The following is a 17,082-nucleotide window of genomic DNA, read 5'->3' on the forward strand; positions in this document are numbered from 1 at the left end:
CTAATTATAATCCAGTAATATAATATATACGATTCTGAACTGGAATATTTAGAAAAAGTACTTTTACTTTTGGTATTTTGATGTTAATACTTGTGTACTTTTACTAAAATATGAATCTGAATTAACTCACCTTTTATTTTCGTCTTTTTTATGTATTATTTAAAGTTTAAACAGCATTTGAATTGTTCCTTATGATCAGAGTGCTGAAGCAAAACGCGCATGCGCCCTTTGCCTTGACCCTCCTTCGGCTTGCCGTAGAAAGCGAAAGTATTCTGGAGCAAGATGTCATATGTGAAGCTGGTAACTATCTCCTGATTATTATCACTTTTTGTCATCTTACGCATTATTTACATCTTAATAAGTGGCTGTCAGCTGGTGAGGTAACGACTTACAGTGTTACACACTACAGTTTAAGAACAAAAAGATGTAAACGTTGCTAAATTACTAAACAGCTAACGTTAGCTTGTTGCTAACAGGTCATTTAAACAGGCGAGTGCTCAATTTTCCCTGTTTTTAAAGAGCACATGATGTTAAATGTGTGTATTAGTGATGTTAGATGTGTGTATTAGTTACCTCTCGTGTTTAATAGTGCCTCAGTTAGGTGATTTAACCGGCATTAGAGACTAATTGGTTAGCTTAATCGTCACCAGTAGTTTGCGTGTTGTGCCGCCAGGTGTCGCTGTGCGCCGCAGCTCCGGGTGTGACGGGCCTGCTGTGCGGCTCGGTGCTGGCCGCCAGTGAGGGCAAGAAGAAGAACTCCCAGGCTGCTCTGAGCCTGGATGAGGTGGGTTAATGAACAACTGACATGGCCTTGTAACTTTGTCCTCAGTGTGTTTTTATTTTGTTTGTCCACGTGAATCACGGAAATGTCTTTTATTCCTGTTTTTGAGTCATAGTTGGGATATAACTGTGGTGCACATGGTGGAGTCAGCTGGTTAATTATAACTGCATACATGACTGAGACATCACCTGGTTTACTGTTATCTGCCGTCTGTGACTGATAAGAGAGAGACAGATTACTGTGTTAACCCAGATGTGAAAGCCAAGTTACATAAATCAGAAAACAGTTAGAATTAGAAAGTATAAAAAGTCAGGAACTAAAAACAGCCACAGTAAACAAACTAGTGCCTATAAACACTGAAGAATCTGAATCTGCAAAGTAACTAGTAACTACATTTATCAAATAAAGTATAAAGTAGTGTCTGTGAAAAGAGTAAGTACATACACACACATCCTATTCATGCAGTGGAGAGTCTGGTGTATGGATAATCTAATAATAATGATCTAATAATCTTTATTTATACAGCACATTCATTTCTTAACAAGGTTGGTGCTTGTACAGTGAAATAAATGTCAGATAATGCTCTTTACCTCAAATAACCTGAGGATTTATCCTCTAAACTGTTATTATTATCGATCGAAAGGCAGTTAATGATCAACTCGATGTATCAGCTGTTGTGTTCTTGTCTTGCATTGTATAAGACTGAGGCAGAAACTGATTCTTGTTCCTCCTCCCTCTCACACTTCATCTTTGTTCAACAACAGAAACAGTGTTGATGCATCTTGTGTGATGATACCTGCGTAGTATTAATTTATTACCCAGTCAGACCTGTGACAACACTTCCTGTTTCAGTCTCCGCTGTGGGGCTCACACCATGTTGTTTGTTTCAGCTGCCGTCTTTATACACCATCCCCGAGGCAGAGGCTCCGTACGTGGAGCCGGAGGCGGGCCCTCTGGAGGAGAGCGTTGCATCGCTGAGGAAATGGGCCGAACCGTACACGACCCAGTGTCAGGTGAGGTCATATGTGAAGCTCAACATGCCTCAGGGACAAAAACTGTCAACAAAGAAGTTGGAACGTTTGAATTCAGGGTGGAGATGATGAGTCTGTGTACGACTGCACCAGCCAAAACCCCCCTTGTATGTTAGGTTGTTCATTTTTATTTGTTTTATTTACTATTATATTTCTGTTCAGAACTCATCATTGAAAGCACTGTGATTCAGCTGTCAATACTGTTTATATTTGATTATCCTGCAGTTGTTCCCTTTAAAAACACAAGAATCTGCTGAAACCACTCACATGTTTTTCATATATTTTTGGAGGACGACCGTCCAGACAAACATTCCTCACACACTTCCTCCTCCACCGTTCAGCAGCTCTTCAGTTTCACTCCTGACTTCCTGAGTTTTGGTCAGCTGTTATGACTTCATGCCATCGCTGCATGAAACACAATCACATGAGCTGACAAGAAACTGCTCGCTGCAGCTTTTTATGCAGGTTGATCCCTTTGTTTTCCACACGGAGACACACACCAGCAACGAGTTTGTTTTTGTCACGCTGGGATTTCATCACCACAGCTGAAAACACACCCCGTCGCAAAACTGGTCCCAACACAAACAAACAGTCCTGATTGTTTTTTTTCCATTATTTCTGCATTGTTGCTGTTGTGAGATGATCAATGACTGAAGCTTGTGTTCAGTTTCAAAAATGGTCAGATTTCTGCAGTTTGGTGCGACGGTCCAGTACAAAGATATTTCTGCTCACATGAAGCGACCACATCTGTTTGGTTTTAGTGTGTTCTGCTTCTCTGATCCTGAAGGATTTAACATCCTCTGGTTTTCATCATGCGTTTGCATGCAGGAAAGCGTGGACTATTTTTAATACTGAACTTTACTACATGTTGGAAAGACAAAATCAAGTCAGCTGGGACCTTCAGCATTTGACTTGACTGTTGATCGGTTCAGTTTGGAGTTAAATAAAGATAAAAGCTAAAATGTTGTGTGAATGAATTATCCTGAATTTCTGTCTCTGCTTGCAGACGACGGGCCAGGCTGCGATGGAGAAAATTGAGGTCAGTGACATGTAAAAATTATCTCACCAAGGCTGAAAAACTGGAACCTTTTGAGCGGACAGCTGCAGCTTGTTGACGTGTTCACCACAAACGTGTCAAAACCATGTGTGACGAGGCTGTTGGCTTTTTCTTTACTCGCAAGTCGAGAATACGTTCTTCATTTTTAAACGAGGTCACCTGCTGTTACGAAACGCTATAGAAGTCCTTACTGTCAGTGCAGAAAATAAACATCACCTCCGTCGCAGGTAGTGAGTGTTTAAATGTTGTTTTTGGACACATCTGGATAACAGATGCATTCACAAACTGTATGTTATTGAAGAGTGAGAGCAGCATTTTAAATAAAGCCATTTTTCTTCTGTGTTATAAACTATTAACAGCCTCACAATCTGTAAAAACCTGGATTTAGTGGCTGCAGGGACCTTTTTGCTGACATGTGGTCGACTGATTGTGTCTTAAACTTATATTCAACCCATCTGCTCTGAACCTGACTGTCTTCATTTGATTGAAGTGAATGAAACAGTGAAGTTTAGGTGCATGATAAGTTAAAGCAAAGACAAGTTGTCTCCTTCCAGGTTAATTAATTCAGTCTTGAAGGGATCATAGCCGTTTACTCGTCTGCTTTCTAGCGACCTTTCAGTCCATTCACTCACTGACTGTCAGTCCGACTTAAGATTGAGCCTAAAATCTAAAATCTGAGCCTCTGAGCCTTGTGAACACAACAAACAAACCGTTCTGCAGATGATAAAATGATCCTCTGTTGTCGAGGAGTGCTACACGAGGACATAAGAGCCAGAAACAATGTTTAAAAAAGGTTTTATTGCACATTTAGAAACAGATAAAGGCTGTTCTCAGATAAAGGTGACCTGCTCTTCTGTCTCTCTCTCTGTCTCCTGATGATCTTTGGACTGCAGCAAGTTTACAGGACAGTGGAGCCCACAATCAACACGTCCATAACAGCAGTGACAGGTGAGAAAACACTTCAGAGTCAATGTCGCTGAGCTGGCTCAAATACCTGTAGTGTCTGGAAAGTGGAGTTTGACAAGTTGGTTGACAGAAAGTTGATAAGTAATGTTGCTGATAACACACCTGGTAGAAACAAAGCGTTTCCGTGTTACAGGCCAGTTAAGTTTTGAGAGTTTTAACTCTGTAGATGCTCTCTGATTATGCACATACGTCCAAATCAACAAAAGAAATTCAAGTTTCATGCAGATAATGCCCGTCACCAGTGCAACACATTGGATCACTGTATCATCTTTTATATTCCACATTCTTCTACAACTCGTGTGCCAACATTTTCTGCAACTTTCCGAGGTTAATTCAGTTCAACCGACTCGAGTGACATTACTGGAGGACATTTATCAGACTCCACACGGCTCTCACTGGAAACTACTCCTTTTGGAAAGCACGTGCAGTCGTACTCCCACAGACACCAACCTTTTTTTTCCTCTTTGTTCCTCCCCGCCTCATTTTATTTTCCAGATGTTTACCAGTTCGTCAGTGACCCTCCTCCGGACCTTTACCCCAGCGTAGCGGCGGTGGGCTTCTCTGGCTTCCTGGGACTTTATTTGGCCAAAGGTAACCTTTGAACATTTACACTCACACACGAACACAGTGACCTGCATTCCCTCGCAGAGACGGGTCGGGTCAGGAGCTGCAGACGGGAAGATAACGACAGAAACGCTGCTGAAGAAGTTATTTTGTAAACAGCAGAAGGTTAATTCAGTTCAGCTGTTTGCAAACGTGTTTGTTTTGTTTGTTTTAATTCATAAAGCACCTTTATGCTTGAGACCCTTCACAAAAGCTCGACAGTTTCCTGCGACCGGTTTATCTCGGTCTGTCTGCTCCTCTTGCCAAGTTTAACATCCTGCAGTTCCCAGAATGCCTTTCATCTACCGACCTCCAGAGAACAAGTCACGGAAACATAAATACAACGTTCAAGTCATCTGATCTAATGAAGGCCGGGGCGTGTCTGTAAGTGGCATGTTGCTGCAGAGACACAGGTGTCGTCAGGATGTCTTAAAAACAACAGGATTAAGTTATTGTAGTTTCACCCACTAATCGTGACTAGTCAGCAGTTGTGTCAGCAGCTCATGCTGGTGAACCCTCGGTGTTTTGACTGCAGCAATTTGCATCCAAATTTGCATTCCTTGTCTGAGTCACGCCTCGGTCGCTTCTTCACAGACAGACACGTAACACATGCTGATGTCGCTTAAACTGTGCGAGGATATCCAGCGCGAGGAAAGCTGGAGGAACCAGAGGAACAAAGACGGCATGAGAATCATCACGTATTTAAGTTTGCCATCCTCAGTTTTGTCTTACTTTGATTAAAGGAACAGTTCACCCCAAAATTATCATAGTCTACTTAAAGTCAGGTGAAGTTTCGTCGTCCTCAAAACATTTCTGCAGCTTCACAGCAAATCAGAGTTGCAGCATCCTGCTAAACAACTGAAGTAGCTGGAGACTTGATTTAAAACAGAGAAAAACAACCAAATACAAAACATAAAAGGGCTCCACACAAATCGTCCGGAGTCATCGAAGTCTCAGAGAGCCCCGAGATCGATGCTTTTTATACCCTCGATGCACGGTCGAGCTCGTACAACCACTTCAGACAGGGTTAGCGCTACAGTGAAGACTTCAGCTGTGTACATCTTCATCGTCTTTTCAAAACAATTTGGGATCTCGGGGCTTCTGAAGACTTGGATTACGTCAGATTGCGTCATGATGGAGCCATTTTATGTATTTTCTTTCTATGGTTTTGGTTGTCTCCAGCTGCTTCAGTTGTTTAGCAGAATGCTGCGACGCTGTTTTGCCGTGAAGCTCCAGAAATGTTTTGTGGACGACGAGACTTCAGCTGACTTTCCACCAGAAGAGATGGTGACTGGAGCTTCATTTTTGTGTGAACGGTTCCTTTAAAGTAACTTAAATGAACCCTGTCACAAGTGTTGCCTGTCTGTCTGTCTGTCTGTGAGCTTCTGAAATCTTTAAAATGAGAGGCATATACAGCGGCTGATGAACGTACAGAAGTCGCCTCAGGTCTCACAGCAGCTTAAAAACATCTCTCTCTCTTTCAGGCTCCAAGGTGAAGCGACTGGTGTTTCCAGTCGGACTGATGGCCCTGAGCGCCTCCATGTTTTACCCTCAGCAGGCTGCAGCGTTACTCAAGGTGAGTTTGTTATTGATATTCATCTCCCGTTCACATTGTTACGGTGGAATGAATTTGCTGTGTGGGAGGTGGCTGTTAATCTGTAAATCAGGTCACGCTGTTTATTTTCGCGTGCAGAGATCAAAACAAATTTCCTTCTGACAGTCAAACGAGTCATGTCATGGGGGTTGTGACAATATAAGCTTATGGGAAAAAGATTTTCGGGCCCTGGTGCAACAACAAAACACAGTTTGACCTCTTACGAAGAGTTGATCCAGAGCCCGGCGCTCTTCCTGGGGGCTTGCTCCATCCTTTGTCCAGCTTTTTGGCTTTTGGCCTACATGACCTGCCCTGACCTGCAATGTGTACACGCTGCCGGGATAAAAACAAAGTATTGGAAGTTTTAATCCGTTACATTGCTCGTTATTGGGGAAAGTAACAGTACTGCAGATTCTGGGTTTAGGCGGTTTAGGAGGTTTGTGTTGAAATGGACACTTTTAAAAGTTGAAGCCGTGTTTCAGAGGCGACTCCTCCCGTGTGTTCATTCCTCTGGTTGTTTCTCCACGAGTCAGAAAGCTATGACGTTACAAAAACGTGATTGGTCAGCTTCAGTGATCAGTGTTCAGTCCTGGAGCTACATTAATTATGATTTTCCTGGAACGACACCAACACGGCGAACATCAGCTAACAAATCAAAAACATTAATCCTGTAAATCTGTTTTCACCTCTTTATTTAATGTTCCCTCTCAGCACTGAAATACTCTCAGGAAACAGCTGTGAAAGCAGGAACAGTTACACACGTCTGGTTTATGACTCGTTGTATTTTTAGGTGCAGGTAGATATTTTTTTTTTTGTGAGCCAGAAAGTTCATTCTAGGAGTGTTTTTAACTGGAAAGTGGAAAATCACAGCCTCACCCTTCAAACAAGACATCACGTACATTAAAACTTTCCAGGCAGGTCTCACGCTTCAGAGTTGTTTGAGCGTTTGTGTCACCTGTGACTCGTTTCCTGTGAGGAAAGGGTTGTGCTTCCCTGCAGGAAGTCCTGGCTGTGAATTGTGCTCCTAATTCCCACTGAAGTCTGGGTCACTTCATTTCCACCCACCGACTCAAACACATGAAGGGAGGTTCAGACGCCGAGCGCAGAGACACGCCCGGTTCGATCGCACTGCCGCAGAGATGAAGCAGAAAAGGAAGCGGGGCAGGGCGCAGATACGAAAACACATGAGCTGACGAGATAAGAGGAGACGTTGAGCCGCTTGTTTGCAAGTCAAAGGCGAGGTGGAAAACTATTATTATGAGAAAGGAAGGGGAAGCTGCCACTCACAGCCCTGATGCACTACTTTTATTTAACTTTCTGTAGATGTCAAAACTTTGATTTATAGACTTTAAATTAAATCATTGCGTCAGTTGTGAGGTTTTCCTTTCCTTTGTTTCATTGAGCCTGTGGAGTATATTTGTGTAGTTTCCCTCAATAAAAGCTTTCATTCGTTCAGTTTTCCATGTATTTAAAAGCAGAAACATCTTAAACAAGAACGTCGTGATTTCTGAGTTTTGAATTTAAATATGATCAAAATGATTCTTCGGTTTGGATAATCGAATTCAAACGAACGGTGAAAAGCCACCAGGACAAAGTCAAACACAACATCGGGCCCAGGGTGGATGAGACTTGGCTCTTGGACACCGGACCTCTGTGGGTGTCCTGTGGTGTTCGGGATGAGTGCGTCAAGTCCTGGTGGTTACGATGTGGGGCCGCCTTCTCCCGGCATGTCCCATTGCGTTTGGAGGCCAGCTCTTTGTTCTTCCGGACAATCCTGAGCAGTCTTTGTGGTGTGTCAGGGCGTGTTGTCCTGCTGGTGGCGGCCACAGCGATCCGGGAGAGCTGCTGTCATGAGATGGAGACCCAGTTCTTTAATTTTGGGGCTGATGTCAGTGCTCACAACAACAGACAGAGCAGGCTGATTATAGCAACATCTCCTGTGATTTACTGAAGCTGAACGCTGCATCCAGCACTTTGAAGTCAGTGGTTGAAAAGTTCATGGTAAAGCTCGACAGTAAATGTCGGACAGAAAGTTCGCTGTATAAATACACCCGACGATTATGTTCAGACACACCCTGCAGCTCGCCGAGACGTTACAGGAGCTGCTCCTCAGTTGTCTGATAGAAACTGAATCGTGCTTCTTGAGAAATAACTGGCTCACGGACGTCATCACGGTGACCTCTGTCTCTCTCCCTCTGTCTAACTGATTTGTGCTTTTCTGATGATGTTGTCCACCAGGTGAGTCGGGACTCGGCGTACACCTGGGCCCAGCAGGGCCGCGTCACCGTGGAGACGCTTTGGAAAGAGCCGCCGTTTGGCAAAAAAAAGGTACGCAGAGAATTTTTCTCTAAATATTACGAGTCTGATGTTCACGGCTGAAGTAACGATGGTGTCTCGTTTTGTTTTGGAGAAGAAAGAGCGAACAGAGAGCAACGACACGACCAGCTGAGACGGCGGGAAGACGCACATCTCTCCTCACAGTAGCACACACCTGAGCGGCTCCTGCAGGTTAACTCTGTGTTGAGACACCAGTAACGACCCGTATTTAAATTATTTATCCCACGCCGTCGCTCAAACTCATCCTTATCACCACCATCTGCTCCACGAGGCAGACTGACCGGATTCATCAGCTTACATTGACCAGATAAGGTTGTGTATCTGTTTCCTGGAGCAGTCCTCTCCTGTCAACACTCCCAGTTTCTCCTTCAATGACCTCGGCTGTCAACAGTTTCTGCTCTGTAGTGTTGCCAGCAGCACATTTATAATACTGACACTGACACTTCCTCGTTCTTGAAGATGTTTAAGCTGCACAACACAAGTTCTCACACTGGAGCAGAGACACGAAACTGCTAAAACACAACAATAAGATGATTATAACACAACATTAATCAGCTATTTTCCACAGTCACATCAGTTCGGTGATTCCAGCTTCACAAATGTGAGAGCTGGCTCCTTTTCTTTGTCTCACTCTCTCAGTTCGAGGTGACTTATTTGTCCTTATACATCACGGGGTCACATTGACCATAGTCACACGGTGGCCATTTTCCTCTGAGGTCGGACTCACATTGGGAAGCTTGAATGCTGCGACAGTCTTAGTGCAGGGAATCTGAAAAATCGTCTTTATTTGACGGCTTCACAATCAGTCAGACACTGAACGGACGATGGATGGTGAAAATCTGGAGGGAGATCTGGTTATATTAAAGGTAAAACAACATATATGAATCCTGTTAGCTAACGTTAGCATTCAAACACTTCTCTAGCTAACGTTACTGTTTTACAGGATACAGTAGGATCCTATAATAGTTGTTTGCAACCATAAACTGAGCGTGACCAATGATAGAAAACATGAACAGAAGTTGTTTGTAGTCGTTTTATTCGTCTGTTTGTTTGAAGAATGACTCAAAAACAGGTTTCAGAGAAGCTGAGTGGAACGTGTTGATTCACATCTGCAACATTTTCTGTTATTTAAAGCGGCAACAGCGTTTTTCCAAGTGGTATTCTCTGTCTAAACCCTGCGCACTGAACCTTTAATCCCTTTCTCGGTGTTATGAAATGTTGTTTTTCTTGTTAACCACACAAACTAACTGACACATCAAGGTGCAGCAAACATTGTAGTCTTATGAAAACCTTCTTGTCTTGTCTGAGTGCCACTTTGATCAGTTGAATATTGAAGGACGATCGTTCGCTGTGTTCACTCACTAATTGTGTCAAACACGTCGACATTCCCACATGTTGTGTTCATGTCGCTTTTGATGCTAACGATGCTACTATGCTACAGTGAAGGGCCGGATAGTGTGTGTCCTCCAGCTTGAGTAATGATTAATGAACTGAATGAGAATGTGTTTATCGTCCGTGTCTAATAATGAACTGTATATAATGTACGAGGTTTTAATTTAAAGTAATTAAATCTGCCATCTGACTGAGCTGACGCCTTTTTTTCCATCAGTTATTGAACCAAACACACACGATAGTGTTTGACTAACACATCTGTGAGACACAGGTAACATCTGTCTGTTTAGATTCAACCGGCTCAGTTGATCAGAGGTTTTATATGCAGAGAGTCGGGTGCAGATCCAGACCTTCTGGAGGAACAAACACCTGGAGTAACGTCTGATTCGGCTCTGATCCGACAGAGGAGACTTTTTAACTTTAGGGATTAAAAGGTGGATTGCAGCAGTGACCTCAGAGGGACTGTAAAGCTTTTCGAGCTTATGTGTCTGATAAAACTCGAGGATTTTGTTTTTATTTAAAGTGTGTGATTGTTGACAGTGAACTTGTTGACTTGTCAGCTTGTGTATATTCAGAAAGATCTTGATCTTGAGTGAGATTCCCTGAATAAATAAATCTTAACCAACCAAATACCACTGGCTTTTTTTGACAATGTATTTTTCCTCGCAGTGACGTTTGGGTTCGTTGTCTCAGTATGAACAAACTTCATGAACTTTAAAGGAGTTAAAATGTGTCTGGCTGCTGAAAAGAGGAACATAGAAAGAATTTATTTATAATTTACTGAACTAATTACCAGCGTGAGGAAATAAAATGCAGCTGTAATCACTTGTTAACGGGGTTACATGTTTTAAAACTGAAGTGAGTCTTGATCGTTAAAAACGTCTCTTACGTCTCTGTTCTTGTCTGCAGCAGGAAAACGTATAGACCGATCGTGTGTGTGACGTGTGTGTGGCTGAAACGCTGCAGCACTTCCTCATATCACACCACAGAGCGCTCACAGTTGAATGTGCCACTTAACTTGAATTTACATAAACATCTGCAGAGTCTTTGTGCCGAATGTTCCCATGTAATCTAATTTCTCCTCTCTGTGGTTTTGATTTGTCTTCGGACCACTCAGGTCGTGTTTCTGCAGACAGGACAGAGGATGTGTTGTAACTCTCCTCCTTTTCAGGGGTGAACCAAGATTTTTCCCAATGAAAAACAGCTTGATTTGAAGTTTTTAAAGCATTATGAGACAACAAACAGACCTCCAAGAACCTAAATCAGCTGCATCAGGCAAATTAAAACATATTTATGCCGAAGGGAACGTCTGGAAAAAACTGACAGCACATTTTGAAGCAACAAAAGAGGAACACAAGAGGAGGTGTGTGTCTTCCTGTTCCTCTTAAGATGTTTAAAATGGTTTAGGTTCCTCAAATCTTCTGAAATGCAAAAACTAAATGTTGAGCTGTGCTTTCCAAAGACTGCGTGTGAACGACTTGCTGCCGTGTCTTAAGGTTTTCTCACATCACTCTGAAAAACACATCACGCTGTTTCTGTTTTCACTTCTCAGGCAGCACAACGTTTTACTGTTAATGTGCACTGGATCAGGAGGACAGATGTTAAAGAGTGTTGCATCCTGTCTGATAGGATAAAACGATTAAGTGATTTTATATCTAAAAGTTCAGAGGTCAACTTCACTGTGACATCAAAATATTCTGCATCAAATGTTCTGCCACGACGACCGCTCCAGGGATCCAAGCTCATGCTGCTTCTTTGTGAGTAAATTCCTGCAGTGGATTTATGATTGTTCAACTCAGATGAACTCCTTTTATTGGAGGGTTTCCCTCAGGAATGATCGTCTGTCACGATAACGGCTCCACGGTTGAACAACAGCCCTCAGTTCCATCTTACAAATGCTAACGAGGTCGGGCTGTTGAGGTCAGACTCGTTGAGTTTATGGGGTCCAAAGGGGCTTCACACAGATGGTTCTGATAAACACAGCTTCTATTTAAAAGGTGTAAAACCTCACTGGGGCCCTGCAGAGCACCAAGTTCAGAAAGGCTACTACTTTGATTAGAAAGAAGTTAAATATTATCAAATTAAACTGTAAACTATTTTAAATATTTTTTGTTTTTACTTCCACTTCAGGTTTTTTTTATCCCTGCAACTGCATTTTTGCAAATCAGCTTTAACATGAAAAACCTCCAGACACACGTTTGTTTACATCGTCCGCCTCTCGCACCAAACCTGCAGAGGAACGACACCACGACGACATGTTTGATTAATTATTGTTTTATTGAAAACTTAAGTGTTTGCCTCTTCCACACATCAAATCAACCAAAATAGAAAATTAAATCTCAGAATAAAACACGCTGTTAATAATTCAGTGTCAGTAAACAGAAGGCTGACTACAGATCGTGAGCTACATATAGAGTCATATAACTGTGATACAGAATTCCCCTTTTTGAAAAGCTGAACTTCTACGAATCGACCTCCGTCTGAGCGGAGAGAAAAGTCGAGGAGGTTAAACTCTGCTCGGACTGTCGAGTCTCCTCCGCTCCCTCCTGAGCTCCGCGCTGGGCCTCTAGTCATTCCTCCGCCGGAGTGGCCATCTCCACGAGGCTGTTCTTGCTGAACTTGAAGAGCCTCCAGCCTTCGTCCTGGGAGAGATCCTCGGCACCGCGCCGCTTGTAGAACTGGATGGACGGCTCGTTGTCCTCCGCGACGACGAACATCATGCCGGTGCAGCGCATCTTTATCGCCAGCTGGAGGAGGGACGAGAGTTAAAGGGCCGCATTTAAAAAGTTGAGTCGGGACACATTTGTGTGGACAAGATCGGCAACTTCTACCGACTGTATATCACTAGATCCTAGATGATTACATTTTCAGTTATAGATGCAAAACACAGGAGATTTTAGTGAGAGCTTGTGGTTACAAAGAGGATCTTATCACCTCAGCCTGTCATTGGCAAAGACAAGCAGGAGCGGATGTGACTTTGACAATGCAGGAAAACAACAGCCTCATTTTTATCTCACCAGACTAGTTTCAGCTGCTGAAAAAAAAAAACAGCACTGCAGGCGACAATTCAGAGGTTTGGAACCAGGCCATGATGCTATTATTCCCCATCAGACACACGCTGCAGACACAGTGACGTGCTAACAGCTAAACGCGCTCACCTTACTGAGATGCCGCAGGCACTCGGAGCCGATGCCGAGCCCTGGAGAGAGAAGAGAAACATGGGAAGAGTTTGTGAATAAAGAGGCAGCTTTTATATTCAAACAGCTTTATATTCAATATGCTCGCCACTTTTGGGGATGCATGATATAAATTATATTATCCGCTATTTATCTCCGGGATATTCTAGCCAATAAATAGGTGGCTGATCCACCAATAGAAGAAGAAGAAGAAGAAGAAGAAGAAGAAGAAGAAGAAGAAGAAGAAGAAGAAGAAGAAGGAGGAGGAGGTGGAAGAGAAGAAGGGAAGTGTTTCTTTTTCTCAGGAACTTCTTTTTAAAAACACAAAAATCTCTGTTTTATTATCTGTTATCTTTTCAGTATCCAGTTATCAGCTGAGAAACAAATTATTAACGTCAAACCAGCGTGGACTGGATCAGATGTTTATACCTCTGTAGGCCTCCATCACATAGAAGTCCTCCAGGTAGAGCTGTTTTCCAACCCAGGGGTCATAAGTGAAGTAGTACATAGCGAAGCCCACCACCTTCAGACCTGCAAAGCAAACAGTTAGACAATGATGACGTGTGAAGAATCCTGCTGCTATTTTTGAATGGTGATTTCTATTCTGCCTCAAGGGTTTCACAGTTGCACAACCGGAGTCAGTACTTCTGGCAGGGTTTGCAAAAATATTTGACACAATGCACAGTTCAGGTATTACACCCTGAGGGATGAGGTATCTCTGACCTACTTCTTGTGCTGCTTGAACATGTAAAATGTGTTATGTCAAGAGCGCCTGACTGTTCACACAGAGAGTTAAACAAAGCTCAGAGTTTCTGATGCAGTTTGACACCATATGTTACCAAGTTAAGCACAGGGTGTACAATAGATCAGAGAAGAGTGAACATCTGCAGCCAGGCAGCTGCTGCTGGGTGCTTTAACAAGCACGCCTCTGTTATCACACCTATAGTTATTTTACAAAAACAGGAAGCACATGCAGTACGGCGTTTAGGTAAACACCCTCAGCCCGAGCAGATGTTGGAGGCAACTACAGCATAAGCTTGGAAATATTGTACAGAGAGATGAGATCGTTAAAAATGGGCGCAGACATTATAACTCCTGGAGAAAAACAAACCTGACCGTCTACCCCGGGCTAAGAGCGTAACAGGAAACCTGATGAGCCTGTGTGTGTTACCTGACTTTGGATAAGACTAAAATGAAGAGGCGGGCTGCATTTTTCTGTGCGAGGAGGTGCGGTGGGTGGTTCGTACCTTCACTGCTGTTGTCTCCTTGGATTTCAGCGATGATACAGTGGTAAAACGGGGTCTCACCAAATCCATCCTCCAGGAGCTCTGCACAGAAATGTAATCTTTCAGCACGAGACGCAGAATACTAATAAAAATATGCGTATAGTTGATTAATGGAGGGCGCTTTAAAGCCCACCTTTTTCAGTCAGTGTCACCTGGTGCTCCATCTCTTCATATTTTGCCAGTTCCTGTGAGAAGAAAGACAGAAACAGCGGGTTAAGTTTGACACCAGAACCCAAATACAACCAACAAATAAAATCTAATTAATTATAAACAAAATGTGATGTTTTTTACAAACACTGTAAGCTCAATGTGTTCAGTCTGGGACATTTCACACTGCTCTAGAGGCTGAGGCGGTCTTGTGTCACTATTATGACGTCATCGTGAGCCGCAGGCCTCGGGGTCAGCGTGACAACAACATGCGCTGGACCTGCCGCTGACCATATTTGGTAAACCGGTAGTGAGCCGGATGCGAGACGTCTGGCTGTAAACAAAGGCCGCCGACATCTGATCTGTCACTCGGACATCCTCCGGACGTTTCCCCCGGACACTCGGTGAACATTACACGGTGTCATTAATCGTTTAAATGGCGTCAACTGACTTTAAGAGTCGCATTTTTTTGAGTTACTCGAGAGTCGCGATAGAGTTTAAGTTCACGGCTAACAGGCTGTTTAGCTAACATGTAGCTAGCTAGTAATCTTAGCCGAACTCACGTCGGATAATATAATTTTAAGGTTTCTGAGCACATTCCCGGTTCGTTTTGATTCCTACCTTCACCATTCGTAATATATCAGACACGTCCCTGGGTTCAGCTTTTCGTAATTTATACTCCATTTTCTTCTTTTACTCTTTTTTCCTCTCGTTACTAATCCTCTGTACGTGAAGTGGAAGATGAGTTGTTTCTTCATTCGCTTCAGAGTGGCTTTATCCCCACAGTCAGCCTCTGATCCGGACGCGTTTGTCGAGAACAGAACATCCAGTAGGTATCACCCTCGGCTGGGTCGCTGCCGTTCAACTGTCCTCTCCTTTGTTTACATCGGAGCTTTTATACCCGGCTCGCGCTGGAATGCGGTTGGTCAGTCCCCCCCGACGGCTCTCAGATTTCTGACGAATCAGCGACAACCTCTGTTTTTTTTTTAGCCAATCGGCGCACAAGGGGATTCTTACGGGGGAGTGTGTTGTGATCCTGTCATAGGATCTTTGTTTTGAAGGGACGAAACTTGGAAAAGTAGTTTGAACTTCAGATAAAAGTAGAAACTCCACATATTTAAACTGCCATGTTTACTGTGCGTGAGTTGAAACACATTTTGCATTAAAATAAGTAAAATAAGCTCGAATAGAAAACGCCTCAGTGTTCAAAACAGTTAATTAACTGCATGCTTCAGTGTGCTGCAGGACTACAACGACCACTCCATTTTCTTTAAGGTGTGTTAAAGAAGCATTACAGTGCATAAGTAGTTTAACACACCCACAAGACTCAGTCAGACAAGTGGAATTTTCCACCTCTCACACACAGAAAGGTCAGGTGAGGCTACAGGCAGGTTACAACGCTATGCAATCATGGATCAAAATCACATCCTAGACTTCTCCCAATAATGACGTTCAATCATTATCTCCTCATCCCCTGTCCTGATGGAGAGTTGGGTGGACGAAACGTCTTTAGAGTTTCACAGCAAAACAGAGTTGCAGCATTCTCCTTAACAGCTGAAGTAGCTGGGGTCTTGATTGGAAACATACACAAACAACTGAAAACAAAACATTGAAATGGCTCGATACAGCTTGTCCAGCATAATCCAAGTCTCTGCCAGCCCTGAGATCCTAAATTGATGTGAAAATACTTTATTTACATTACAGTGTGTGCACACACTTCAGACAAAGCTAAGCTTAAAGGGAAATTCCAGTATTTTTTTAACCTTGGCCCTATGTTTACATGTTTTAGTGGGTCAATATCCATATTTGTATAATCAGTCCGGTAGATCACCTCAGCTGGCAGCTGTGATATGGCTGTCACATACTTAGACTTAAAGGAACAGTTCACCCAATAATGAAAATTAAGTCATTGTCTCCTCACCCTCATGCTGATGGAAAGTCAGGTGAAGTTTCGTAGTCCACAAAACATTTCTGGAGCTTCAATGTTTGAAAAGCGTGAAGACATGAAAGTGTACATTCAATACACCGGGTGGCACTGTTTTGCTAATTTCATTTAAATAGTATCCACTGTACAACAGGTTAAGTCTATGAAAATTAAATGTCAAACAGCTGTTTCATTTTCATTTTAATGTAGCCATAGAGTATGTAAACCCCTACGACGCTGTCCTGAGTTCCCTTCCTGAGACAGCTTAGCACCCGTTTACACCTGGACCCACCTAGTCCTAACGACCCACACAAATGGGTTAACGACTCACATTTGACCCTGAAACTCAGAGTTCACATGCAACGACCCTGTTATGGTGCCTTCCATTGCTAAAAGTGGTCCAGTGCGGTTGTTTGGAAAAACATTGTTCACTGCCAACGGTTGTTTGAATCAAACTTCACAAGCATCTACAGCAGCTGATTTAACAGTTAAGGGCACTTAAAAAAGGGCAGGAGGCTCCTAACACATACTCTCAATGACTTCTATTGTGCACAGATCAATTGAATAAAGGGAAAATTACAACTATAAAGTTGTGCTTACTGCACGTTTCACAAACAAACACATGACGTAAAGAGATACATAAGTAAAAAGTAATTGTTCACTGTGTGCTGTCAAACTGCTGGTATAAGGGTTCACATCCTCACAGGGTTTAAAGCCTGCAGCTCCTCTCCAGTTAGTTAGAACAGAAGGACGAGTTGTGAAACGTATTTGAGAAAATACATAAAATG

General features: G+C 43.0%; 2 protein-coding genes across 3 annotated transcripts; one reads left to right on the top strand and one right to left on the bottom strand.

The window, feature by feature from the left end:
* Positions 1-232: 232 nt before the first annotated feature.
* apoob (apolipoprotein O, b) lies at positions 233-9,955 on the top strand. 2 transcript variants are annotated; one of them, XM_084340519.1, is made up of 9 exons: positions 233-300; positions 674-784; positions 1,672-1,794; positions 2,819-2,851; positions 3,763-3,817; positions 4,331-4,426; positions 5,923-6,014; positions 8,271-8,360; positions 8,443-9,955. In XM_084340519.1, the coding sequence occupies exons 1-9, from the start codon at positions 283-285 to the stop codon at positions 8,479-8,481; spliced, it is 657 nt and encodes a 218-aa protein (XP_084196645.1). In that variant the 5' UTR covers positions 233-282; the 3' UTR covers positions 8,482-9,955. The 2 variants fall into 2 exon arrangements, with proteins under 2 accessions (XP_084196645.1, XP_084196646.1); XM_084340520.1 differs by having other exon boundaries at positions 8,446-9,955.
* A 2,064-nt stretch (positions 9,956-12,019) lies between these two features.
* Positions 12,020-15,254, bottom strand: LOC311249141 (diamine acetyltransferase 1-like). The gene is made up of 6 exons (XM_084339944.1): positions 14,992-15,254; positions 14,357-14,408; positions 14,185-14,265; positions 13,367-13,468; positions 12,920-12,960; positions 12,020-12,508 (listed from the first exon to the last, which is right to left on the bottom strand). Exons 1-6 carry the CDS (start codon positions 15,052-15,054, stop codon positions 12,332-12,334), a joined length of 516 nt encoding a protein of 171 aa, XP_084196070.1. The 5' UTR covers positions 15,055-15,254; the 3' UTR covers positions 12,020-12,331.
* Between the last annotated feature and the right edge of the window lie 1,828 nt (positions 15,255-17,082).

Source organism: Pagrus pagrus (genome assembly GCF_965226575.1).
Source record: "Pagrus pagrus genome assembly, chromosome: 20".
NCBI lineage: Eukaryota > Metazoa > Chordata > Actinopteri > Spariformes > Sparidae > Pagrus > Pagrus pagrus.

What these genes read in the sequence shown, in the direction of transcription:
- apoob (XM_084340519.1), top strand. An exon ending in GTCCATAACAGCAGTGACAG is followed by an intron (nt 3,818 to 4,330) that starts GTGAGAAAACAC and finishes TTTATTTTCCAG; the next exon opens with ATGTTTACCAGTTCGTCAGT. An exon ending in CGCCGTTTGGCAAAAAAAAG is followed by an intron (nt 8,361 to 8,442) that starts GTACGCAGAGAA and finishes TTTGTTTTGGAG; the next exon opens with AAGAAAGAGCGAACAGAGAG.
- LOC311249141 (XM_084339944.1), bottom strand. Translation starts at nt 15,054, where the DNA reads ATGGAGTATAAATTACGAAAAGCTGAACCCAGGGACGTGTCTGATATA. An exon ending in AGGAGACAACAGCAGTGAAG is followed by an intron (nt 13,469 to 14,184) that starts GTACGAACCACC and finishes TTTGCTTTGCAG; the next exon opens with GTCTGAAGGTGGTGGGCTTC. An exon ending in GCCTGCGGCATCTCAGTAAG is followed by an intron (nt 12,509 to 12,919) that starts GTGAGCGCGTTT and finishes TCCCTCCTCCAG; the next exon opens with CTGGCGATAAAGATGCGCTG.